Source organism: Orycteropus afer, unplaced genomic scaffold (genome assembly GCF_000298275.1).
Source record: "Orycteropus afer afer isolate SDZICR_OR568_19922 unplaced genomic scaffold, OryAfe1.0 scaffold00081, whole genome shotgun sequence".
Classification (NCBI taxonomy): domain Eukaryota; kingdom Metazoa; phylum Chordata; class Mammalia; order Tubulidentata; family Orycteropodidae; genus Orycteropus; species Orycteropus afer.
In genome coordinates, this window is record NW_006921668.1 from 4,115,529 (window position 1) to 4,136,188 (window position 20,660).

The following is a 20,660-nucleotide window of genomic DNA, read 5'->3' on the forward strand; positions in this document are numbered from 1 at the left end:
GGAGGGTCAACGAAAGAGGGGAGGCCTTCAACAAGATGGACTGACACGGTGGCTGCGATGATGGGTTCAAGTATAGCAGGGATTGTGGGGCTGGCGTGGGATCGGGCAGTGTTTCGTTCTGCTGTGCATGGGGTCACTATGAGTCGGAAACGACTCGACGGCACTTAACAACAACAACAACAACATGTTTATAATTTTGTGTGTGTCCAATATGTGCTTCACTATACACAATGTAAAAATCAGAGTTCCTGCTTTTCTAACATTATCAAGGGATATATACAAATATATAAATTAAGAAACATATATAATGTTTCACGGCCTGTATTAATCTCAACTGTCCTATTTTATACATTCATCTACTTATAACAAATGTTCAAAATATACAAAAAGTTCTGTACCTGGTATAAACAGCTGACGCACATTATCTAAGAGTTTCCAAATAAGGTAGAATCTAGAAGGACAAGATTTGTGGTTCAATTGCCTAGATGCCCTATCTCTCTGCCATCACTATATCTACTCTATTGCTGATATCAAATTTTATCAATTCAACTGCATTCACTCTTGTTGCCTGGAAAACTTCAAAAATCACGTTAGTCAGTCTTCTTAGCTCCATTTTCTCCTTGCTGTAATCAATATTCCACAAAGTAGAGGGTGTTCTTTTGGTAATTACTCTTACTACTCTTTTTAAAATGAGAATCTGATCAGAATCCCTTCTTAACTGAATATTCATCCATGATTTCTCATTTTTCTCTTCATAGCATGATTTTAAAATAATAATAATCAATTCCTTAATGATTTGCCTCTATCCTGGCTCAACCCCTTATTTTAAAAAACTTTGACGACATACTATGTGTCAGACATGGTTCTAGGAGCTGTGCATACAGGAATGATAAAAAAAGGGGGGGGGGCACCAGGAGTAAGTGTGTGGTAGGAGAGGGCATTTATAGTTTTAAAGAGGCTTACCAGGGAGTCAAGACCTGAAGCTGGTAAGGAAGGGAAACCAAAATCAAACTTACTGCCATCACGTCGATTCCGACTCATAGAGACGCCTCCTTGGGTTTTCAAGGTGATATCCTCTACGGAAGTAGATTGCCCAGTCCTCCTGCCAAGGACTGGCTGGTATGTTTAAACTGCCAGCCTTCTGGTTAGCCTCAGGCACTATGCTACCAGAACTTCCAAAGGGACTCACGCAGAAATGAAGACAGCTCTAGTTAGAACAAGTACAAAAGGTCCTAAGGCTTCACTGAGACTGGTAAGCTTGAGGAGCAATCAGCAGGCCAGTGTGCCAGGATTAGAGTGAAGCAACTAGTATAAAATGAGGTCAGAGAAGCAATGATGGTTACTCGTGGTAGGGTCTTCTAGGTCCTTATAATACCTTTCACTTTTATTGTAATACAGGAATACTACTGGAGGATTCCCAACAGAGGAGTGACATATTCTGGTATAAATTTTAACAGAACCATTCTAATTGCTCTGTTGAGAATACATGGAAAGGGGCAAGTACAAAGCAGAATACCTTTTAATAATATAATAATCCAGATGAGAATGGCTGTGGTTTGAACCAAAGGGATATCAGTAGCAGTTTTTAGAAGTGGTAAGATTCTTGATTGTTTGGAAATAGGAGTCAATAATATTTGCTGCTAAAGTGCAAGAAGGGTATGAAAGGGTGAAGTCAAGGATGACTCCAAGATTTTTGGCTTGAACAAGTAGAAAAATGAAGGTAACTACATTCTGAGTCATTTAACTGAACTGGGAAAGAATTTGGAGACAACAGGTTTAGAGATATCAACAGAAGCATAGTTATGAACATGCTACATCTGAAATGCCTATCAGATACCCAAATAGAGATGCAGAGTAGCCAACTGTACATATGACTCTGGAGGTCAGGGGAGAGCTCCACAAATTTGGGAGTCATCAGAGAAAGAAATATTTAAAGCCATGGGAGTGGATCATTGTGAGAGTGAGTATACTTTAAAGAGATGGCCAAGAACTGAGCTCTGAGCATTCCAATATTTAGATGTTAGACAGATGATGAGGGACCAGGAGAAAGGCGAAAAAAAAAAGAGAAGTTAGCGAGACAGGAGGAAAACAAAGTGTGATGTTTTGAGAGCCAAATGAAGAACGTTATCAACTGCATTAAATTCTGCTGACTGTTAAAAGAAGATGAGGCCATAGGATTAAGAACAGAGAAATTATCAGTGTCTCTGACAAGAGCAGTGTTAGTGGAATGGTTAGGGCAAAGGCCTGACTGGAGTAGGTAGAAGAGAGAATGGAGAGAGAAAGTATAGAAATTTCTTCAAAAAGAAGTGCTAATAGCTATGAAATAGAGGGGGAAATAAATTGCTGTTTCCCTGCCCAGAATATTCTCCCTGCCATTGGCTTCTTCTCATTCTTCAGGTCTCTGTTCAAATGTTCTTAGTCAGACAGCCTTTTCTGATCAAGCTATATAAAATATGCTGGCTCCCTCCATCAACTACTCTTTCATACATGACACTAAAATCTTTTGTCCATTTGGTTAAAATGCTAAATCTAACACCTGGAGAAAACCCTGGGGCACAAGTGGCATTTAAAAATATTTATAAAATGTGATATGAATGAATGTATGGATTTGAGCTCATTTATCTGTCTCTTTCACTAAGGATTAAGTTTTATAAAGGCGAGATGATCTTTGTTACCATATCCTTGGTGCTGAACATGGTGATTGACACCACAAATGATGGGTATTTCAGACATACTGAAAACAACATAACTATCTGAAAAAGCCATTAAATCATCTCTATCTTTTTCACATCTGTGTAAGGCTAGATTTCCTTCATATACCTCAGCCAAAACAGCATACAGATTAAAAGCAGAAGCAGATATTAAAAGCAGAGTTTGTTTTCTATTAAGTTAAGGAATTAGCAAAACACATAATGGTAAGATTCTTCTCATGAAATATTTGGATGTTATCTGTGTTAGAATATACTAGGTTTATTATTATTATCAAATTAATATTTTAAAAAATCTGTTTTCATTTCTAATAGGGTAAATATCAATAGATAAAAACCACAAAAACAAAAGTTCTTCAATAAATTTTTAGACTTGTAAAATATCTTAGATTAAAAGGTATGAGGCTATATATAGAGACCAAGTGGCTAGTCCAAGACAAACAGCTTTGCCTAGGGTAAGGATGGAAGAGCTTTTATCAGTGGAGGGTAGAGATGAAGGGGTATCTGTCAAGAATGACACTGAGGTTTCTGGCTTATGTAACAGGCACATGGTGAGTGGTACTGATCATGAGAAAGGGATCACTAGCAGAGAGTCAGGTACTGAGGAAGGAGCATGAATTCAATTTAGATATAATAACTGATGTGCTTTTAAAATATTTACAAGGAAATGATCGACAAAGAAGTCTAAGCTAGAGACATAACTTTGGGTAGTACAGTGGGTTGATGGTTATTGAAATTGTGGGATTACAAAAATGCCCAGGAGAAAATAAAGAGTGAATGAATAGAGTCTGGGGCCGGGCACAGGGGAACTCCAACATTCATTCGCCAGGCAGAAGAGAATGAACTAACAAAGGATATGGAAGAAACAACCAGAAGTATGGAAATAAAACAAAACAAAATCATTAAAGGGCTTACTACTGGGTGTGTGTGTTTTTAGGGTAGTGGTAAATAGCAAACTTTACAAATCCTGTTGGAAAACTTTAAATTTACTCAATGAATACAAAGTAGGAACATTTCCAGAGAATGGAGGGGTGACGTAGTAGTAATATTTAAGGCTTGAAAAAGAAAAATAGGGCCTATCTAAAAAAAGTAACATATATGGAAGTCCTATATAATTCTATACCATATTATTGAAGATAAGGTCCACTATGGTGTTCAACACTATTTTAAAACTCTCAGGGCCAGAGGTGGGGAAAAAATTCTCCTGATGAGAGTTGGCTTGACACTTAATCAAACCAAAACCAAATTCACTTCCACGGAGTTCATTCTCACTCACAGCAACCCCCTTTGGGTTTCCAAGGTGCCAAACCTTTATGGAAGTAGATTGCCCAGTCTTCCTTCCACCGAGCAGCTGGTGGGTTTGAACCACCAACCTTCTGGTTAGCAGTCAAATACCTTAGGCACTATGCCACAAAACTGATGCCAACTAGAACTACATAACTCATTGAGTTTGCTTCTCTGTTACAACTCTGAATCAAGACATTCTAAAATAACCATTTTTAAAAAAAATTTGTGGTAAATATGTAGCTAAGTATTCTCCATTTCAACCTTCTTCACAGGTATAATTTTAGTGACATTGTGTTCACCATGTTGTGCAACCACTGCCATTATCCGTTTCCAAATTTTCTATCATCCTTAACAGAAGCTCAGTGCCTCCTAAGCAATGAGTCCATTCCTTGATGAAACTGCATCAAAATGTGCCAGAGGGTAAAACCACTCTTTTTTTAATCAACATATATAAGCTACAAAAACCAAACCAAAACAAATTCACTGCTGTCGAGTTGACTCTGACTCATTGTGACCCTCTCTGGGTTTCTGAGGTGGTAAATCTTTACAGAATTAGATTGCCCAGTCGTTCTTCCACAGAATGGCTGGTGGGTTTGAACCACCAACCTGCTGGTTAGCAGTCAAATGCCTTAGGCACCACGCCAGCAGAGCTCCTTATATATAAGATACAGACATCCTTGATCATTATTCTGTCACTATACTTTATATGGTACAGAAACTTTCAATTTTATTAATTCCTATACTATCTGCATTTTTTTAGTGAATGTATTTCAATTTTAAATAGAAATTGGCAGATACTTTTCGAAGTTTGTTAGTGTTGGTTTGGCCTCAAAAGGGAGTATCCTCAAAAATCATCATTATAATTTCTGGATATTATTGAAGACTCAAGAAAATACTTCTTAATCAAATGGCAATAAACTGAGAATATTTTAATTTATACTGAAATGAAGATAAAATTTATACTACTCCCTTTTAAGAGCTAAGACGCTCTGGTAGTGTAGTGGGTAAGGCATTTGGCTGCTAATCCAAAGGTAGGTAGCTGGAACCCACCAGCCGATCAGTGGAAGAAAGATGGGACAGTCTGCTTCTGTAATTTACAGCCTTGGAAACTCACTGAGGGTCGCTATCAGTTGGAACTGACTTGATGGCAGTGAGGCTGGCTTTTTAAGAGCTAACTCAGATCATTTGAGATTCAAGCTATTACTGAATTTTCAAAAAATGAGCATATACTTTGCTTAGAATAATTGCTGGCCAAGATGAATAGGTGTGGAAAACTATGACTCTTGATTATTTTTAGCTTGCTGACTAGATGGAATCCAACCCCTATACACTCTCATTTCATTCCTAAGCCTCACTCTTGGGGTGATTATGTTGCCTGTTTATATAATATTTGGCATTAAAAATGCTAAAAACACTATAAGCTACATAAATATGTTCCTGCACCAAAATGATCATGCCTTCTGTCATTAAAATGGTACAAGAAAATGCTCACATAAAACGATACTACTGTTCCTAGGTCACAAAGCAGCTCAGCACAAGGTACTGAGACTAACCTTCAAAGTCTTTTAGTCATCACTGAGAAATCATTTTCCTTTCATTCCCTCCTTTCTGACTTGAGTTGATTTTTTCACCTGAGTTAATGATTTAGTAGTGTTGTATTATTAGATTTTAGCGATGTTTCCTGAAGCCCTTTTAAAAAGGAAGCCGCATACAAAATAATAAACTAAGTCAAAACCAACATCTTCAAATAAACAGGACAACAGTGTTAATGAACTGCTTACCTTAATTTTAGCAGTATACTCTCCTCTACCCCCAAACAGACCAAGACCACCAAGCAAAATATCAGTATCTGCACTAAAACGTATAGCTTCTACTGAGTGGGCAGAGTAACCCCAGCCTCCTCCATGACCTAAAAGATATAAATAATAATTTATGTTATAAAATATCCACATACACTTCAGTTGTAAAACAATATTACCTAAACGTAAGTGTACATACTTTCAAACCTGTTTACCACACTATAATCTTCTTTGGAATAAACTTTCATTACTGCTTGAGTCTCCTCTTCTGTGCTGGCAACACCCATTTTTAAATCCTGCATAGTTGCCAAGGTATCAAGACAACCTAAAACAACAAACAAACAAACAAAATTTGACTCCTTGAAATTAAAATTAACCATAGTACTGATACTATGGGACACTAGGGGAATACATTTAAATAAGGAAATCAACTTGAGTGTGAATAATAAAATTTATTCCAAGTTTTAAACAGTTTCATGGAAGAATACTTACTGATTAGAAAACTGATTAAAATTTTCCTCTTTCTGGGTAACTATATTTAAACATGCATATCTGCCAAGGTTTCCCACAAAACTCTCTCTCTGAAAAGTTGGAATCTCTTAGCCTTTGATTCTTTATAAGTTTCTTCATTTTATAAGACTCTATGAATGACTTTAATTTGATTCTTAAAGCAGTCTGAGGAAGACATATTAGCCAGAAATAACTTTAATTGATGCTAGTTTTAGATGTTTACATTGGTTACCAGATAAAATTTGTGAAAAAGGAAGAAAGGTATTTAAGATCTAGTAATTATACTTACAGGAGTTCTGGCAGCATAGTGCCTAAGGCACTACTTCACTGCTAGCTAGAAGGCTGGCGGTTCAAACCCACCAGCTACTCCTTGGAAGGAAGGGTGGGCAATCTACTTCCGTAGTGATACTGCCTTGGAAACCCAAGGAGAGGTTGCTACGAGTAGGGGCCGACTCGACGGCACATAACAACAACAACAACAATTATACTTACAATTTTGACCTTATAATTGCAAATCCTAGATAGGCACATAAATGAGTCTGTTAAAGATCATTTTAAAAATCAATATAGTAAATAGTTATATGGATTGGTATAACATTTTCAGCAATAACATATGGATTGAAAAAGTGCTGTATCTCAAATTAAGTAAATAGAAATGAAGATGATATGCTGTGGAAAACTGTTACATGTTGTTGTTGTTGTTATGTGCTATTGAGTCGGCCCCAACTCATAGCGACCCCTCCTTGGGTTTCCGAGGCAGTATCACTACAGAAGTAGGATTGCCCAACCTTCCTTCCGAGGAGTGGCTGGTGGGTTTCAACTGCCAGCCTTCTGGTTAGCAGTCAAGTGCCTTAGGCACTGTGCTACCAGAGCTCCTAAGAAGAGATAAAAGCCTGTAATAAAAAACCACTAATTGACAGGTGGATACACAGATAGACAGGCAAGAAGATCAGGTATGGACAGGTGAACAGGAATATACCCATGACCACACATAGGTTTGACAGATGATATTCCTGCATGTGTATTTGTATGTGCTATAAAAATGTCCATAAATATTACAGAGTTAATAGGGGACAAAGTTAGAATAAATTCTTAGCCATAACCAAGCACCTTGAAGGAGTGAGTCACTGGGCCTTTGGGCTGGGGACCATGGTCATGAGGGACATCAAGCTCAACTGGCACAACATAGTACAGAAATACATTGTTTTACATCCTATTTTGGTGAGTAGCGACTGAAATCTTAAAAAGTTTAAGAGCAGTCATCTGAGTTGCAACTGTTGGTCTCTTCCTTGTCCAGAACAACTAAGGAACAAATCAAGACAGGGAAACTAGTCCAAGAGACTAATGGACTACGGGCACCTCAGCCTACATGATGTTGAGGCCAGAAGAATTACATGAGGCTTGGCTACCCATGCCAACCACTTGGAAAAAGATCAGAATTAGAGATCCTAGACAGAGTGGGAAAAAAAACGTGGAACAAAATTCAAAAGCAAGCATATAAAAGAACAGGATTATTGGTCAGATACAGCCTGGTGAAATCTTTTAGACTATGGCCCTGGGTTACCCTTTGGGACTGGAAATGGACTCACTCCCATGGGTTAGCCCTCAGTCAACCACAGACAGGCCTACAAGCTAGAAAACTACACCACAGAGGTACACTCATTAGAACAGTCAATTGTAGGAGATTGGAAGGACAGAACTGGGACAGGAAAAAACTAGAGAGGCAGGAATGTATAGATAAGAAAGACACAGGGAAGGGGTAACCACAGGGAGAAGGTGGAGGACAGCTATTACACTGTAGGGATTGTAATCAGTGTGGTGAAACTAAATGTATAAGAACTGTTGAACGTAAAACGAATCTGCTTTGTAAAACTGAGGGAAATCTGGTGGCATAGTGCCTAAGGCATCTGACTGCTAACCAGAAGGCTAGTGGTTCAAACCCACCAGCCACTACTCAGAAAGAAAATTGGACAATCTACTTCCATAGAGATACCGCCTCAGAAACCCAAGGAGGAGTTGCTACAGGTCAGAAACGACTTGACGGCAGGGAGTTTGGTTCTTTTTTGAAAACTGCACTCAAATCAATTATATATGTATATGTGACATATATATATATATATATATATATATATATACACACACACACACACACACACATACTACATATGTGACATATATGTGACAAAAAAGTATTTTCTAAGAAATTAATATTTTATAGAATGTCTTATTGTAAAGTAATGTATATTAATTAAATAATTTCATATTTGAATATTGAACTTCAGCTCTAAAAGTGTATGTATTTGAGTTAACTAAAATGTTACTTTCAAAGATCTACCTACTAGGAAAATTATTCCAGGTTGCTTAGTATTTGGTCATACATGAAACTTTCATATTGTTAGTATAAGTCTGATGTCCTGCTATCTGTAGGATAAGTCCCTTAAAGACAGAGAGGGCTTCATTTATTTTGTACCTACCCACTGCCATCACGTTGGATCTTACTCATAACGACCCCTCCTTGGGTTGCCGAGGCAGTATCACTACGGACGTAAATTGCCCAACCTTCCTTCCGAGGAGTAGCTGGTGGGTTTGAACCACCAGCCTTCTGATTAGCAGTCAAATACCTTAAGCACTATGTCACCATTTTGTACTTAGCATACTGTTATTTTTAACAAAATGATAGACATACAAATCTATACACAGTACTCTAAAAGTAAAACAAAACAAAAAGGCTCTATACACATCAACAAAAATTGGCCAAACATCAGATAGCAACCCTACCTAGAATGTGCAAAGCTGCATGAGATCGGGTGGTGAGAGCCCTTGATCCTGTAGGTAAGGCAAGCTCAGGGCTTAGAATACTGCATCTGGACTCCATGTCTGCAGCAGAGGGGAGTCTGGCATCAGCAACCACGGCATTGTAACACCAAAGTTCTCTAGTGTTTGGTCGAAACCTTTCAAGAAAGAAAATAATTACCATACCTAAACAGTTTCATTTAAAAAAAAATTGAAACATAATTATGAGGTCATAATTTTCCATATCCAACTTAAAAATATAAATAAAAATTCATGTCATTACAAGTGAAGTAATTTGAACAGTTATATAGATCACAACATTTCATAACAAATATTAAAAAATCCACTGCCACTGAGTTGATTCTGACTTACAGTGACCCTACCGAGTAGTAGGAATGCCCCACAAGGTTTCCAAGGCTGTAAATCTTTACGGAAGCAGGTTGTCTCATCTTTCTCCCAGTGGAGTGGCTGGTGAGTTCGAACCTTTGACCTTTTGGTTAGCAGCCCAATGCTTTAATCCCAGAGTTATCAGAGCACTTCCACGTCTAATGCAGTAACTGTGTATTTTAAAACTCGACTCATACATGGAAAATATAAAACTCCTATACAGCAAAAACACTATAAAAATACTTTAAAGATAAGGGAGAAGTTAAAAGAAAATATGTGAAAAAAAATGATGATGTGAATCAAATTCTGAGAAATAGGAAACAAAATATGAGACAAAGCAACAATATCCATGATGTATAAGAACACTTAGAAATCAGTAAGATAGAGACTATCTTTACAATAGTAACAATGGGCAAAAGACATAAAATGCTTATTCTGAAAAGAAACACAAATAAACTTTATGTAGATGTTCAACATTACTAGTAAACAGTAAAGGAACAATTAAAAAAAGAAATAAAGCATCCACAATATACTCCTGCCACTACCCTATTTCTCTTCTTTCATAAGAAAATTCTCAAAAATCTGACTGTACTTCCTGACCTCCTTTATTCTGTGCATTCTATTTGGAAAAGCTGTGTGTATTAACTGCTGAATAGATACAAAAAAACAGTCACAAATATTTTAAAAAATAAGATATGAAGAATAGTAACACAATGTACACACTAGTAAAAAGAACATTACCATTAACTTTTCAGCCCACTGCATATTTCCCTCTCTCTCCCTGGACCAAATTCCTTTCTTTTCATTCTCACAGAGAATTATCCTGACTTTTAAGTTTATCATTCTCTTGTGTTTCTTTATGACTTTTCATATATTCATATCAAAGTGATATGTTACTTTTATATGATTACATATCAAAAATGGTTACATGATATGTTTCATGTTTTTGAAAAGTATAAAAATGGATAGATATACTGTTGTGGATAGACTTTATGTATTTTTCTGTGGCTTGCTATTTTCAAACAATAGTATATTCTTGCAATGTATTTCTGCTATGGCAAATAACTGAAAACTCATTCATTCACATTGGTGCAGAATACTCCCTCATGTGAATATATCACAAGTATTTGTCCATTCTATTATTGTTAGAAAAACCTGACCACCACCCAATTTCCCAACACAACAGTGCTGTTATAAATAACATGCATGTTGCCAAAGCCTATGTACAAAAGTATAAGGCCTAGACCTCTGGGGAAACTGCATATTCTTAATGTGGGTGAACTTCAGTATTATAAAAACTCTTTGCTGTGGAGTAAATTCCAACTTATAAACAACCCTGTAGGACAGAGCAGAATTGCCCCACAGGGTGTCCAAAGCTGTAACCTTTACAGAGGCAGACTGCCACATCCTTCTCCTGTTAGTAGCTGAGCACTAAACCACTACACCACCAGGACACTGCTCGGTATAACAAAGTAATGCCAAATTGTTTTCTAAATTGGTTGCACCAATTGCCCTGCTACCAGCAATGAATAGAGTTTTCACTAGTGGATAATCTATCTAACATTAAAACTCACCCCTGCAAGAATCATAAAGTTCAACAATACAGAAAACAAATGTTGGTGAGGATGTGGAAAGACTGGAACTCCCAAACACTGCTGGTGGGACTGTGAAATGATGCTTAAAAAGTTGGAAATAGAAATACCATTTGATCCAGCAATCCCACTACTAGGTATATATCCTAAAGAAGTGAGAGCCAGGATTTGAATAGATATATGCACACCCTCTGTGATATACTATTCACAGAGATGCAAAGAGATGGAAATAATCTAAGTGCCTATCACTGGAAAAATGAACAAACTATGGAGTATACACACAACAGAATACTATTAAAGAGTAATGAAGATACTGAGAAACACCTCATAATGTGGATGAATTTGGAAGACATTACACTGAGTGAAACAAGTCATTCACCAACAGACAAATGTTGTATGAGTCCACTATTACAAAAAGTCAAGGAAAGGTTTACATGCAGAAAGAAACATTCTTTGGTGGTTACCTGGGATGGGAGGGGAGGGGAGGAATATTTACTAACTAGGTAAGAGACATGTATTCATTTGGATAAAGGGAAAGGCAACATACAAAAAGTGGGTGACCAGTACAATATTACTAAGAGTTATACAAGAGTTACAGACCACAAAGGTAAATACTATTACATACATACCCCTGAATTATTAGTGATAAACATTAATCTATGAGTAGATACATAAGTAGATAGACAATATGATAAAATATGGGTAGGTCAACAAGATTAAAACCACGACCATACATATATAGAGAGAGGTTTGGCAGATGATATTACTATATATGTATCTGTTTGTGCTATAAAAATGTACAAGCATACAGTACAGTTAACAGGAGGCAAAGTTATGAAAATTCTTAGACAAAACCAAACACCTTGAGGGTGTGGGTCACTGGGCCTGAGGGCTCAGGACCACAGTTGTGGGGAACATCAAAGTCAATTGGCATAGCATAGTCCACAAAGACATTGCTCTATATCCTACTTTGGTGAATAGCAACTGGGGTCTTACAAGTTTGTGAGCGACCATCTAAGGTGCAACTATGGTCTCTCCTCATCCAAATCAAAGAAAAGTGAAGAAAATCAGGGACACGTGGAAACAATTAGCCCAAGGGACTAGTGGACCACACGGACCTCAGCCTCCACAACCCTGAGACAAGAAGAACTAGACAGTGTCTGGCTACTACTGCTAACCACTCTGAAAGGGATCACAATAGGAGATCCTGAATAGAGTGGGAGAAAAATGCAGAACAAAACTCAAAATAATGAAAAAAAGACCAGGCTTACTGGTTGGATAGCGATCGGAGGAACCATCAAGACAATGGCTCTTAGTTACCCTTCAAATCCAGAACTGAACTCATCCTGTGGCTCAACTTGCAACCAAATAACAGACAAGCCTATGAGTTGAATAATAATACCAGGAAGGCGAGCAATCCCTACAACCATCAATGGTAAGAGATCAAAAGGGCAGGATTTGACCACGGATAAAGTTAAGAAGGAAAGAATAGATAGGAAAGAAGGACAAAGGGAAATGGTAACGACATGGAGGGAGTGGGAAGAGGGCTGTTAAATTGTGGGGATTTCAATCGAATGCCACAAAAAAAATGTGTATGAACTGTTCAATGGAAAACCAATTTACTGTAAACTTTTACCCAAATCACAATAAAAAGTTAATAAATAAATAAACCTATGGGACAAAATGAATGGTACTCTTTTCTAAAGGTGATTTATACGTACCTTCTGTTGGAGGCAAAGCGGTATTATCTATGTGGCTCCACTTTAGCACCATTTCAGGGAAAGAGGTGTAATCTGAGAGTTTCAGGATCAGTTTCCATCTCCTTCATCTTGCAGATGGCACAAAGCTTATTTTCCAAATTGCAGTTCTGATATCAGCACTTGCTCTCAGCATAACCCTGTGCTTCATATGTACTTACTCCTTACTGCTCAAGGGTCACCTCATGGAGGTATGGGTTTTATTTTTATGCTGGTTTTCTTTTCTTGACTTTGTGGGCCAAGGGCATTAAAATAGTGATTTTATTTACTTCTTGAGCACCAAAAAATATACAAAATATTTTAAAAAGTAAAAAAAATTATAGCATAGGGTCCTTCTAAGTATCTGGTTCACATACTGACAGAAGTGAAAATTACCATTTACTTATCAAAGCACACCAATCTAGTTTGCACATCTCACATTTCAAAGAAATTATTATTGTGATGGTTGCAAATGACTTCCAAAAAGCCAAATCACATGAAACTTTTTGTTATCAACTTAGTTTAATTTTGCATAGTATTCCATTGTGTGAACGTATCGTAGTTTGGTTATCCATTTATCTGTTGATGGGTACTTAGGCTGCTTCCATCTCTTTGCTCTAGTAAATTGTGCTGCCAGATGAGCATGGGTGTGCATATGTGTATCTGCGTCCTGGATCTCACTTGTTTAGGATATATTCCTAGTAATGGAATTTCTGGATCAAATAGTATTTCTATTTTCAATTTTTTAAGAAAATGCCATACCATTTTCCATAGTGGCTGTACTATTTTACAGTCCCATCAGTAATGCATGAGAATTCCAATCTCTCCACACCCTCACCAACATTTGTTATTTTTTGTCTTGCTGAACTTTGCTATTATTTCTGGGGCGAGATGATATCTCACTGTTGTTTTAATTTGCATCTCTCTAATTCAGCACCATAGTTTTATATACCACTTATGAACTAAAAACTCCCAAATTTATATCCCCCATTCAGACCATTCCTTTGAGCCTGAGTCATTTATTTAATTGCCTAGTTAACATCTTCATTTGGAGCTCAAATTTAACATGTCAAAAACAGAAGTCCTTTCTTTCTGCCTTTCCTACCTTAGTTAATGCCATCAATGTCTACTCCAAACAATTTGGGAGTTATTCTTTATCACTCCTTTTCTTAACCGCCCCCTAACCCTTTTCCTGTTGGTTCTAAGATATATACTGCCAATTGCTTCTGTCAATCTCCCCCATTGTTGCTGTTGTTGTTTTTATGTGCCATCGAGTCGGACCAACTCATAGTGACCCCTCCTTGGGTTTCCGAGGCAGTATCCTATGGAAGTAGATTGCCCCATCTTCCTTCCGAGGAGTGGCTGGTGGATTTGAACCGCTAGCCTTCTGGTTAGCAGTCAAGTGCCTTAGGCACTATGCTACCAGAGCTTCCCCATTAGAACTCTATAATCAAGCTCTATAATCCCTCTGTTGTATTACTAATGTAACCTGCTACTTCTACTCTTAAAGGGCAGGCTCTTTTATCTTATTTATTCTGTATTTGTCTTTGGCATATCTTCTACATATTTATTAATTAGATATTTGTGGAAATAGAATAAACTGTATACAGACATGATTGGTATCAGATTAAACATAATTAACAGAATTCTTGAAAGTAAAATTAATGATTATGATGATAGCAGTAAACACTTCTATAGCTTACACTACCTACAAGGCAGGTACTATTATTATTCCCATGTTATAAATGAGACAACTGAGGCAAAAGAGAGCTGAAGTAAATTCTTGAAGATAATACACAGAGTAAATTATGGAGCTGGGATAAACTTAAGCAGCCTGGCTCAAAACACACATTCTTAACCCATGGCTTCAAACTGGTTCTTCCTGGTTCAGCAATGACCGATAAAGTAAAACCAGAACAGATCTGAATTTGTAAAATGTGGGTGTACTGGACTGATAACTAGAACAGGAAAAACTATGAGTCAATGCCCTTCTAGGAACTTGATCTCATTTTTAGAAAACATGGGCAGTATATGTGTTGTATAGTAATCAAATCTCAGAGACAGAAACAATAGTGCCCGGCTCAAAAATGGTGGTGACCACACCACTTCAAATGAGTATTGCTCTGTACAATCCTGGCAATAATCCCATCTCCCAAATCGTGCTCCTGAAAGGGCTTACTATGTCTCTTCTGAGCCTCCCATTTCAAGGCTTCAACCAGTTATATTTCCCATTCTAGTTATCATGTCAGAATACCAACATTTTACAAATTTGGGTCTGCTCTAATTTCACTGCACTGGCCATGACTGAACCCATCTGAACCCGTCTTAAACATTGTACTATACTGTAAAGAAGGAGCCCCGATGATGCAGTGGTTAATGTGCTCAGCTGCTAATCAAAAGGTCAGCTGTTCAAACCTACCAGTCACTCTGTTGAAGAAAGATGTGGCAGTCTGATTTCATAAAGATTTACAGCCTTCGAAACCCTATGAGGCAGTTCTATTCTGTCCTACGAGGTTGCTGAGTCAGAATCAACTTGATGACAATGAATTTTTTTTTTTTTTTTTAAATGCTATAAAAGAGCCTGTGAATCACTATGGTAAAAGTGCATCTGTTACTTGAACAGGAGAGTTCTCATGTGTGAGAAGTGCCTTTACATGAATTTTATATTACTGAAAAAGTGTAACTTGATCAAAACTTAATTACAACTCTATTTTATAAGCAGAGAAGCTTACCTCCAAATTACATCATACACAGGATCAAGACATACACCAAATCCTTGCAGATCCTCTTGCTCAGAATCATTAAAAGTTTTACAGCTCCCATCCACTTTATTTATCAGAAGACATTTAAATGGAGGAGGTTCTGATATAGAAGCAGGTACCAAGCCTTGGGAAAAATATTTATATATTTTTTAAAATATGTATTACCATTTTACATTCACACAAACTCTATAAAGTAAGTGTTATTATTGCCTCCATTCCACAGATGATGAAACTGACACTTAAACAGATTGTTATTGTTGTGTACCATCAAGCCAATTCCAACTCCATATTGACCCATAGGACAGAGCAGAACTGCCCCATGGAGTTTTCTAGGCTGTAATATTTATGCAAGCAGATTACCAAGTCTTTTCTCCCAAGGAGCCACCAGTGGGTTTGAACCACTGACCTTCTGTTTAGCAGCCAAACACTTAACCATTGTGACATAAAAAGACCGTAAGTGGTGAAATTTAGGAGTAAAACTTCAGGCTGTCTGATCCAAAACACATGCTCCTAATCTCTACACTACTCTATTCTAAAATATAATTATTCATGGTATCATGAGCACAAGTATAAATTGAAACCTTAGTCTTAATGAAACATCAAAGTTATACAACCTTTCATAAAAATTAATTTCTAACATTTATTTAACAAGAAAAAGCACACAAAAAAACACACATAAAAACCTCTCACTCCAACGTAGATTTTATTCTGCTAAACTTTAGTGATACTGCCTCAGAAACCCAAGGAGGGGTCGCTATGAGTCGGGGCCGACTCGACGGCAAATAACAAAAACAACAACAACAAACTTTAGCTAGTATTTCCACCAGCTTCTAGTTTATAAATACTCTAGTTTCTAGATCTCCTAATTCTTCCATTCTTCCAATAGACCAATACACATAAACACATCTAGAGGCATCTTTTAAATTTCTTAAAACAGAAAGAAAACAAAGAAAGTCACAAGACTCTATTTCATTGTAAGGAATGATAAAACCATTCACTTTCAAATCCAGACAATGAAGGTATTTTTTTTGATGGGGGGGGGGTTGTGTGTTTGGTTTTGGCATTACCTATTATGTGTTTGCTGGCAAAAATTTCTGATGTAGCAAGCACATGAGAATTAATAAGTGCTTCATCAATTCTTAAGAAAGTCTGGTCCCCACTTGCACCTATCCAGGTAGCTTTCCGTCCATATTTTGATCCAATGTTCGGCATGGGAGCAGGCTTTGCATTCCAATATGGCACATCCAAAATTGGTCTGCCCAGTTGTCCTTTCTAAAAGAGTAAATAAATCATATTAACAATATTACTGGATAGACCACCTACAACTTTTATAAAGTTAAGGAAAGAGTAGACAAAAGCAAGCTCTAAGACATTATTCTTCATCAATTGTTAGCTGTTTTTTTAATAAATGAAATACATAAGAAAGTTGGATCAAACATTTATAGAGTAATAAAATAATTCATATTGCTTCTGGGAACTGTCTGTTAAATAAACCAACAAGTACATTATTAAAAAAATAGTAATGAAGTTGAATTATTTTTCCATCCCAGTAATCTTCCTCAAATACTGTGACTATGTTCTCCTATAGCCAAAGGAGGCTATCACCTCAAAATAAAGAAAACAAAAATCCTCACAACTGGACCAAAAAGCAGCTTCACAATAAATGGCGAAAAGATTGAAGTTGTCAAAAACTTCACATTGGTTGGTTCTACAATCAACACCAATGGAAGCAGAAGTCAGGATATCAGACAATGTATAGCACTGGGCAAGTCGGCTGCAACAGACCTCTTTCAAGTGTTGAGGAGCAAAGATGTCTCCTTGAGGACTAGGATGCGCCTGACACAAGTCATGATATTTTCAATCGCCTCATATGCATGTGAGAGATGGACAATGAATAAGGAAGACTGAAGAAGAATTGATGCTTTTTGAGTTGTGGTGCTGGCAAAGACTGTTGAAGGTACCACGGACTGCTAAAAGAACTAAACAAACCTGTCCTGGAAGAAGTGCAGCTGGAATGCTCCTTGGAAGCAAGAAGGGCCAGACTTCATCTCACCTACTTTGGTCATGTTGTAAGAAACCATTCCCTGGAGAAATATATCATGCTTGGTAAAGTAGAAGGTCAATGAAAGAGGGGAAGGTCTTCAACAAGATGGATTGACACAGTGGCTACAATGATGGGCTCAGGTATAGCCGGGATTGTGGGGCTGGCACAGGACCGGGCAGTGGTTCATTGCTGTACACAGGGTCACTGTAAGTCAGAGACAACTCGATGGTGACTGACAAGAACAAGAACCCTGCCACTGAGTTGGATCTGACTTGTAGTGACTCCTCCTTGGGTTTCTGAGGTGGTATCATTACGAAAGCAGATTGCCCAATCTTCCTTCCATAAATACACAATATGTTAAACAATCTCTTTATTTTAAAAACCACTTGACATTGTAAGTTAATAGTACAAAATGATAATCAACTCATTATTGAAAGTATTTGGGTAAAAGACTAAAGATAGTTAATACTAGAACTGTAAATACAATTTGCAAATTACAAAGCATAATGATGTGTAAGTTATTTCATTCATATTTTAAGATACACAGCAGAATCAGTATTATGTATAAAGGCTTAAGTAAACAGGTACCTGGTTAGGTAAAAATTTAAGTTAAGGAGCAACAGGATGTCTCTGGCTACTAAACTAGTAGCAGAAAAAGAATAAACTAACTTTTATATTGGATCAGTACATATTCACCTGACTCTGGCTCTGGAATGCTCTCTCTCTCAATAGCATTCCACTTTCAGAAACTCTCTGAAAATGCTGCACTGGAGCACCTGGGGTTATTTACAAGTGTTTCAGCAATGGGGATATGCAACCATAGCAAAGAACCTGAGAAACACGGAGCCATGTGCGCTGCCGATCGCCTAGTCAAGCTCTGAACTAAGTATCAGCAAGAAACTACCACAGCAAGAAATCAGAGCCCCAAACTGCAGTACTGACTGGGCTGAAACGGAGGGAAAAGTGGCAAGTAGGTAGAGTAGCAGTCAATAGATTCAATGCTTATTTTCAATATCTATCCCTATCTCTTGGGGGCTCTGGTGGCGTAGTGCCTAAGGCATCTGACTACTAACCAGAAGGCTGGAGGTTCAAAGCCACCAGCCACTCCTTGGAAGGAAGAATGGACAATCTACTTCCATAGAGATACTTCCTCAGAAACCCAAGGAAACAAACAAATAATAACAACAACAACAACAAAAACAACATAAAAGTGTAAACACTGCGCAAAGCATGTCATATTCAAGGATTTAGTATAAAGAGTCAAAGAAATTAATTACACTTTTCACTGACTATTGAAATAAGTATCTACTCCTTTACTATCAGCCAACTAATATGAAGAAAAGTACAAAATTATGACAGATGCTGAACAGCCCTACAGGGATTTAGAATGTGGTAATACATTAAACCATATTTAAATTCACAAATGTGAACTAGGGTGACTTCAAGGATTGGAGGACAATGATAGTTATCTGATTTCAAATGCTGCCACTCACACCGCTCCCAAAAACATAAAATCAATACGGAGAAAAATTAAACCACACATGACTCATGGCTCCAGCAGCATTAGGAGACAGAGGATACCATCATCTTCAAATTATCTGTAACCAGATGAAGAAACCAAATTCTAACAAGAGATCTCTCCACCTGCTTGTCATTGCAGCCTGTGGTGTAAATGGTATGAAAGGAAAGGTTTAAGAAAACTAAGAAGGAGAACAGAGGCGTATAGAGGACTTTGAAAAAGCATAGACAAAATCATCCTTTCAAAAATAAAAGTCTAGGTAAGATTCCAAATGGAGTCTTGCCAGTGAGCAGCACACTTTTTCCCTGTGGCATCTAAGGACTTGGAAAACTAGGCGTAACAGTTTGAATTACGAACTTTGGTGCTCTGAACAGCTCACTGAATCAGAGTGCACCAAACACAGAAGAGCAGAATTAGAGGAAAGGCACAGGGAGATTATATAGGAAAGACCTACTGGCGGAGGACAGACGGGCACCCAAGAGAGGCCGTTGGAAACTTCCCTGGAGCAGTCACTGTCTGCTGGGCAAGGGCAGCCACCTGAGATCCCTGAACCAAGAAGGAAGACACCTTATAGCAGCATACCAGCGATCACTCCAATATTCCACCGGGCAGCAGCAGAGATCTGCCTCCAGCAGCTAATTTTGTCAGGCGGAGTGCATCTGGGTGCAGGCGGGCACAGGAACCACTGCTGAGATTCAGGCAGAGAACCCACTGTTGCGTATGAAGACTAGCTCCCTCCCCTCCAGTGGGTCACAGAGTGGGCTTGGGTCAGACTGGGAGACATCATACTTTTCTTTGCCACGGATATCAGGACTGCAGGTCACTAGCAGGTACTCCCCCGATTCCAATATAGCTGAAATTGTGTGCATCTTTGGTGCCGCAGGTGGGCGGTATCACAGACAAACTCCAGAGCCAGCCATTAGTGGTCTGGCGGGATTGCATCAGCACCACGGGCAGATGGGGCAGGGAGAGCAAAGAAAACCAGCTGAGTGTGGTCCTGGGAATTTTGCCTTGGAGCTGTTCTTTGGTGCTGTGGGGCCACGGAGGCGGGGTCTTTGAGTATGCTGAAATTGGTGGAAAGTTGTGACGCCCTAACAATAGTAATCTTTCCTGAGGTAGAGCCATGGTCTTGCAAATAAATACGTCATCAATAATAGCCTGCTTAAAGCCCTAGAAACCGACCCTAGCAACACCAAGCTTTCCTTCTTCTGCTCCCACCTTCTCTGCCAATAACTTCACTCATTCAATAGAAGAAACCATACTCAGCCATTTACCATAAAGCCTCCCGCTTCGAACTCTAAACCTTCTTTAGGACAAACAGAAACACATATCCACACTACGCCCAGTGATTCCACCATCACAAAGAAAACAGCATAGTGACCCAACACACCTGAATCAATAATAAAATAAAACATACCAGTTCACCTTTTCAAAATATTAAACCATAAAATCAAAATATTAAACAAAACAAATCAACACATAACCAGCAGCTAGAGACAACCTAAAGAGACAGCACTCTACCA

The 20,660-nt window shown here is 38.0% G+C and overlaps 1 protein-coding gene across 1 annotated transcript in view; it reads right to left on the bottom strand.

The window, feature by feature from the left end:
- MYCBP2 (MYC binding protein 2) overlaps positions 1-20,660 on the bottom strand; it is a 376,124-nt gene that overhangs the window by 196,006 nt on the left and 159,458 nt on the right. Inside the window, exons 22-26 of the mRNA XM_042781038.1 lie at positions 16,642-16,846; positions 15,545-15,698; positions 9,083-9,255; positions 5,994-6,119; positions 5,777-5,904 (exon numbers count right to left, since the gene is read on the bottom strand). Of these exons, the coding sequence (XP_042636972.1) occupies positions 5,777-5,904; positions 5,994-6,119; positions 9,083-9,255; positions 15,545-15,698; positions 16,642-16,846 (786 nt within the window). The remainder of the gene's footprint in view (positions 1-5,776; positions 5,905-5,993; positions 6,120-9,082; positions 9,256-15,544; positions 15,699-16,641; positions 16,847-20,660) is intronic.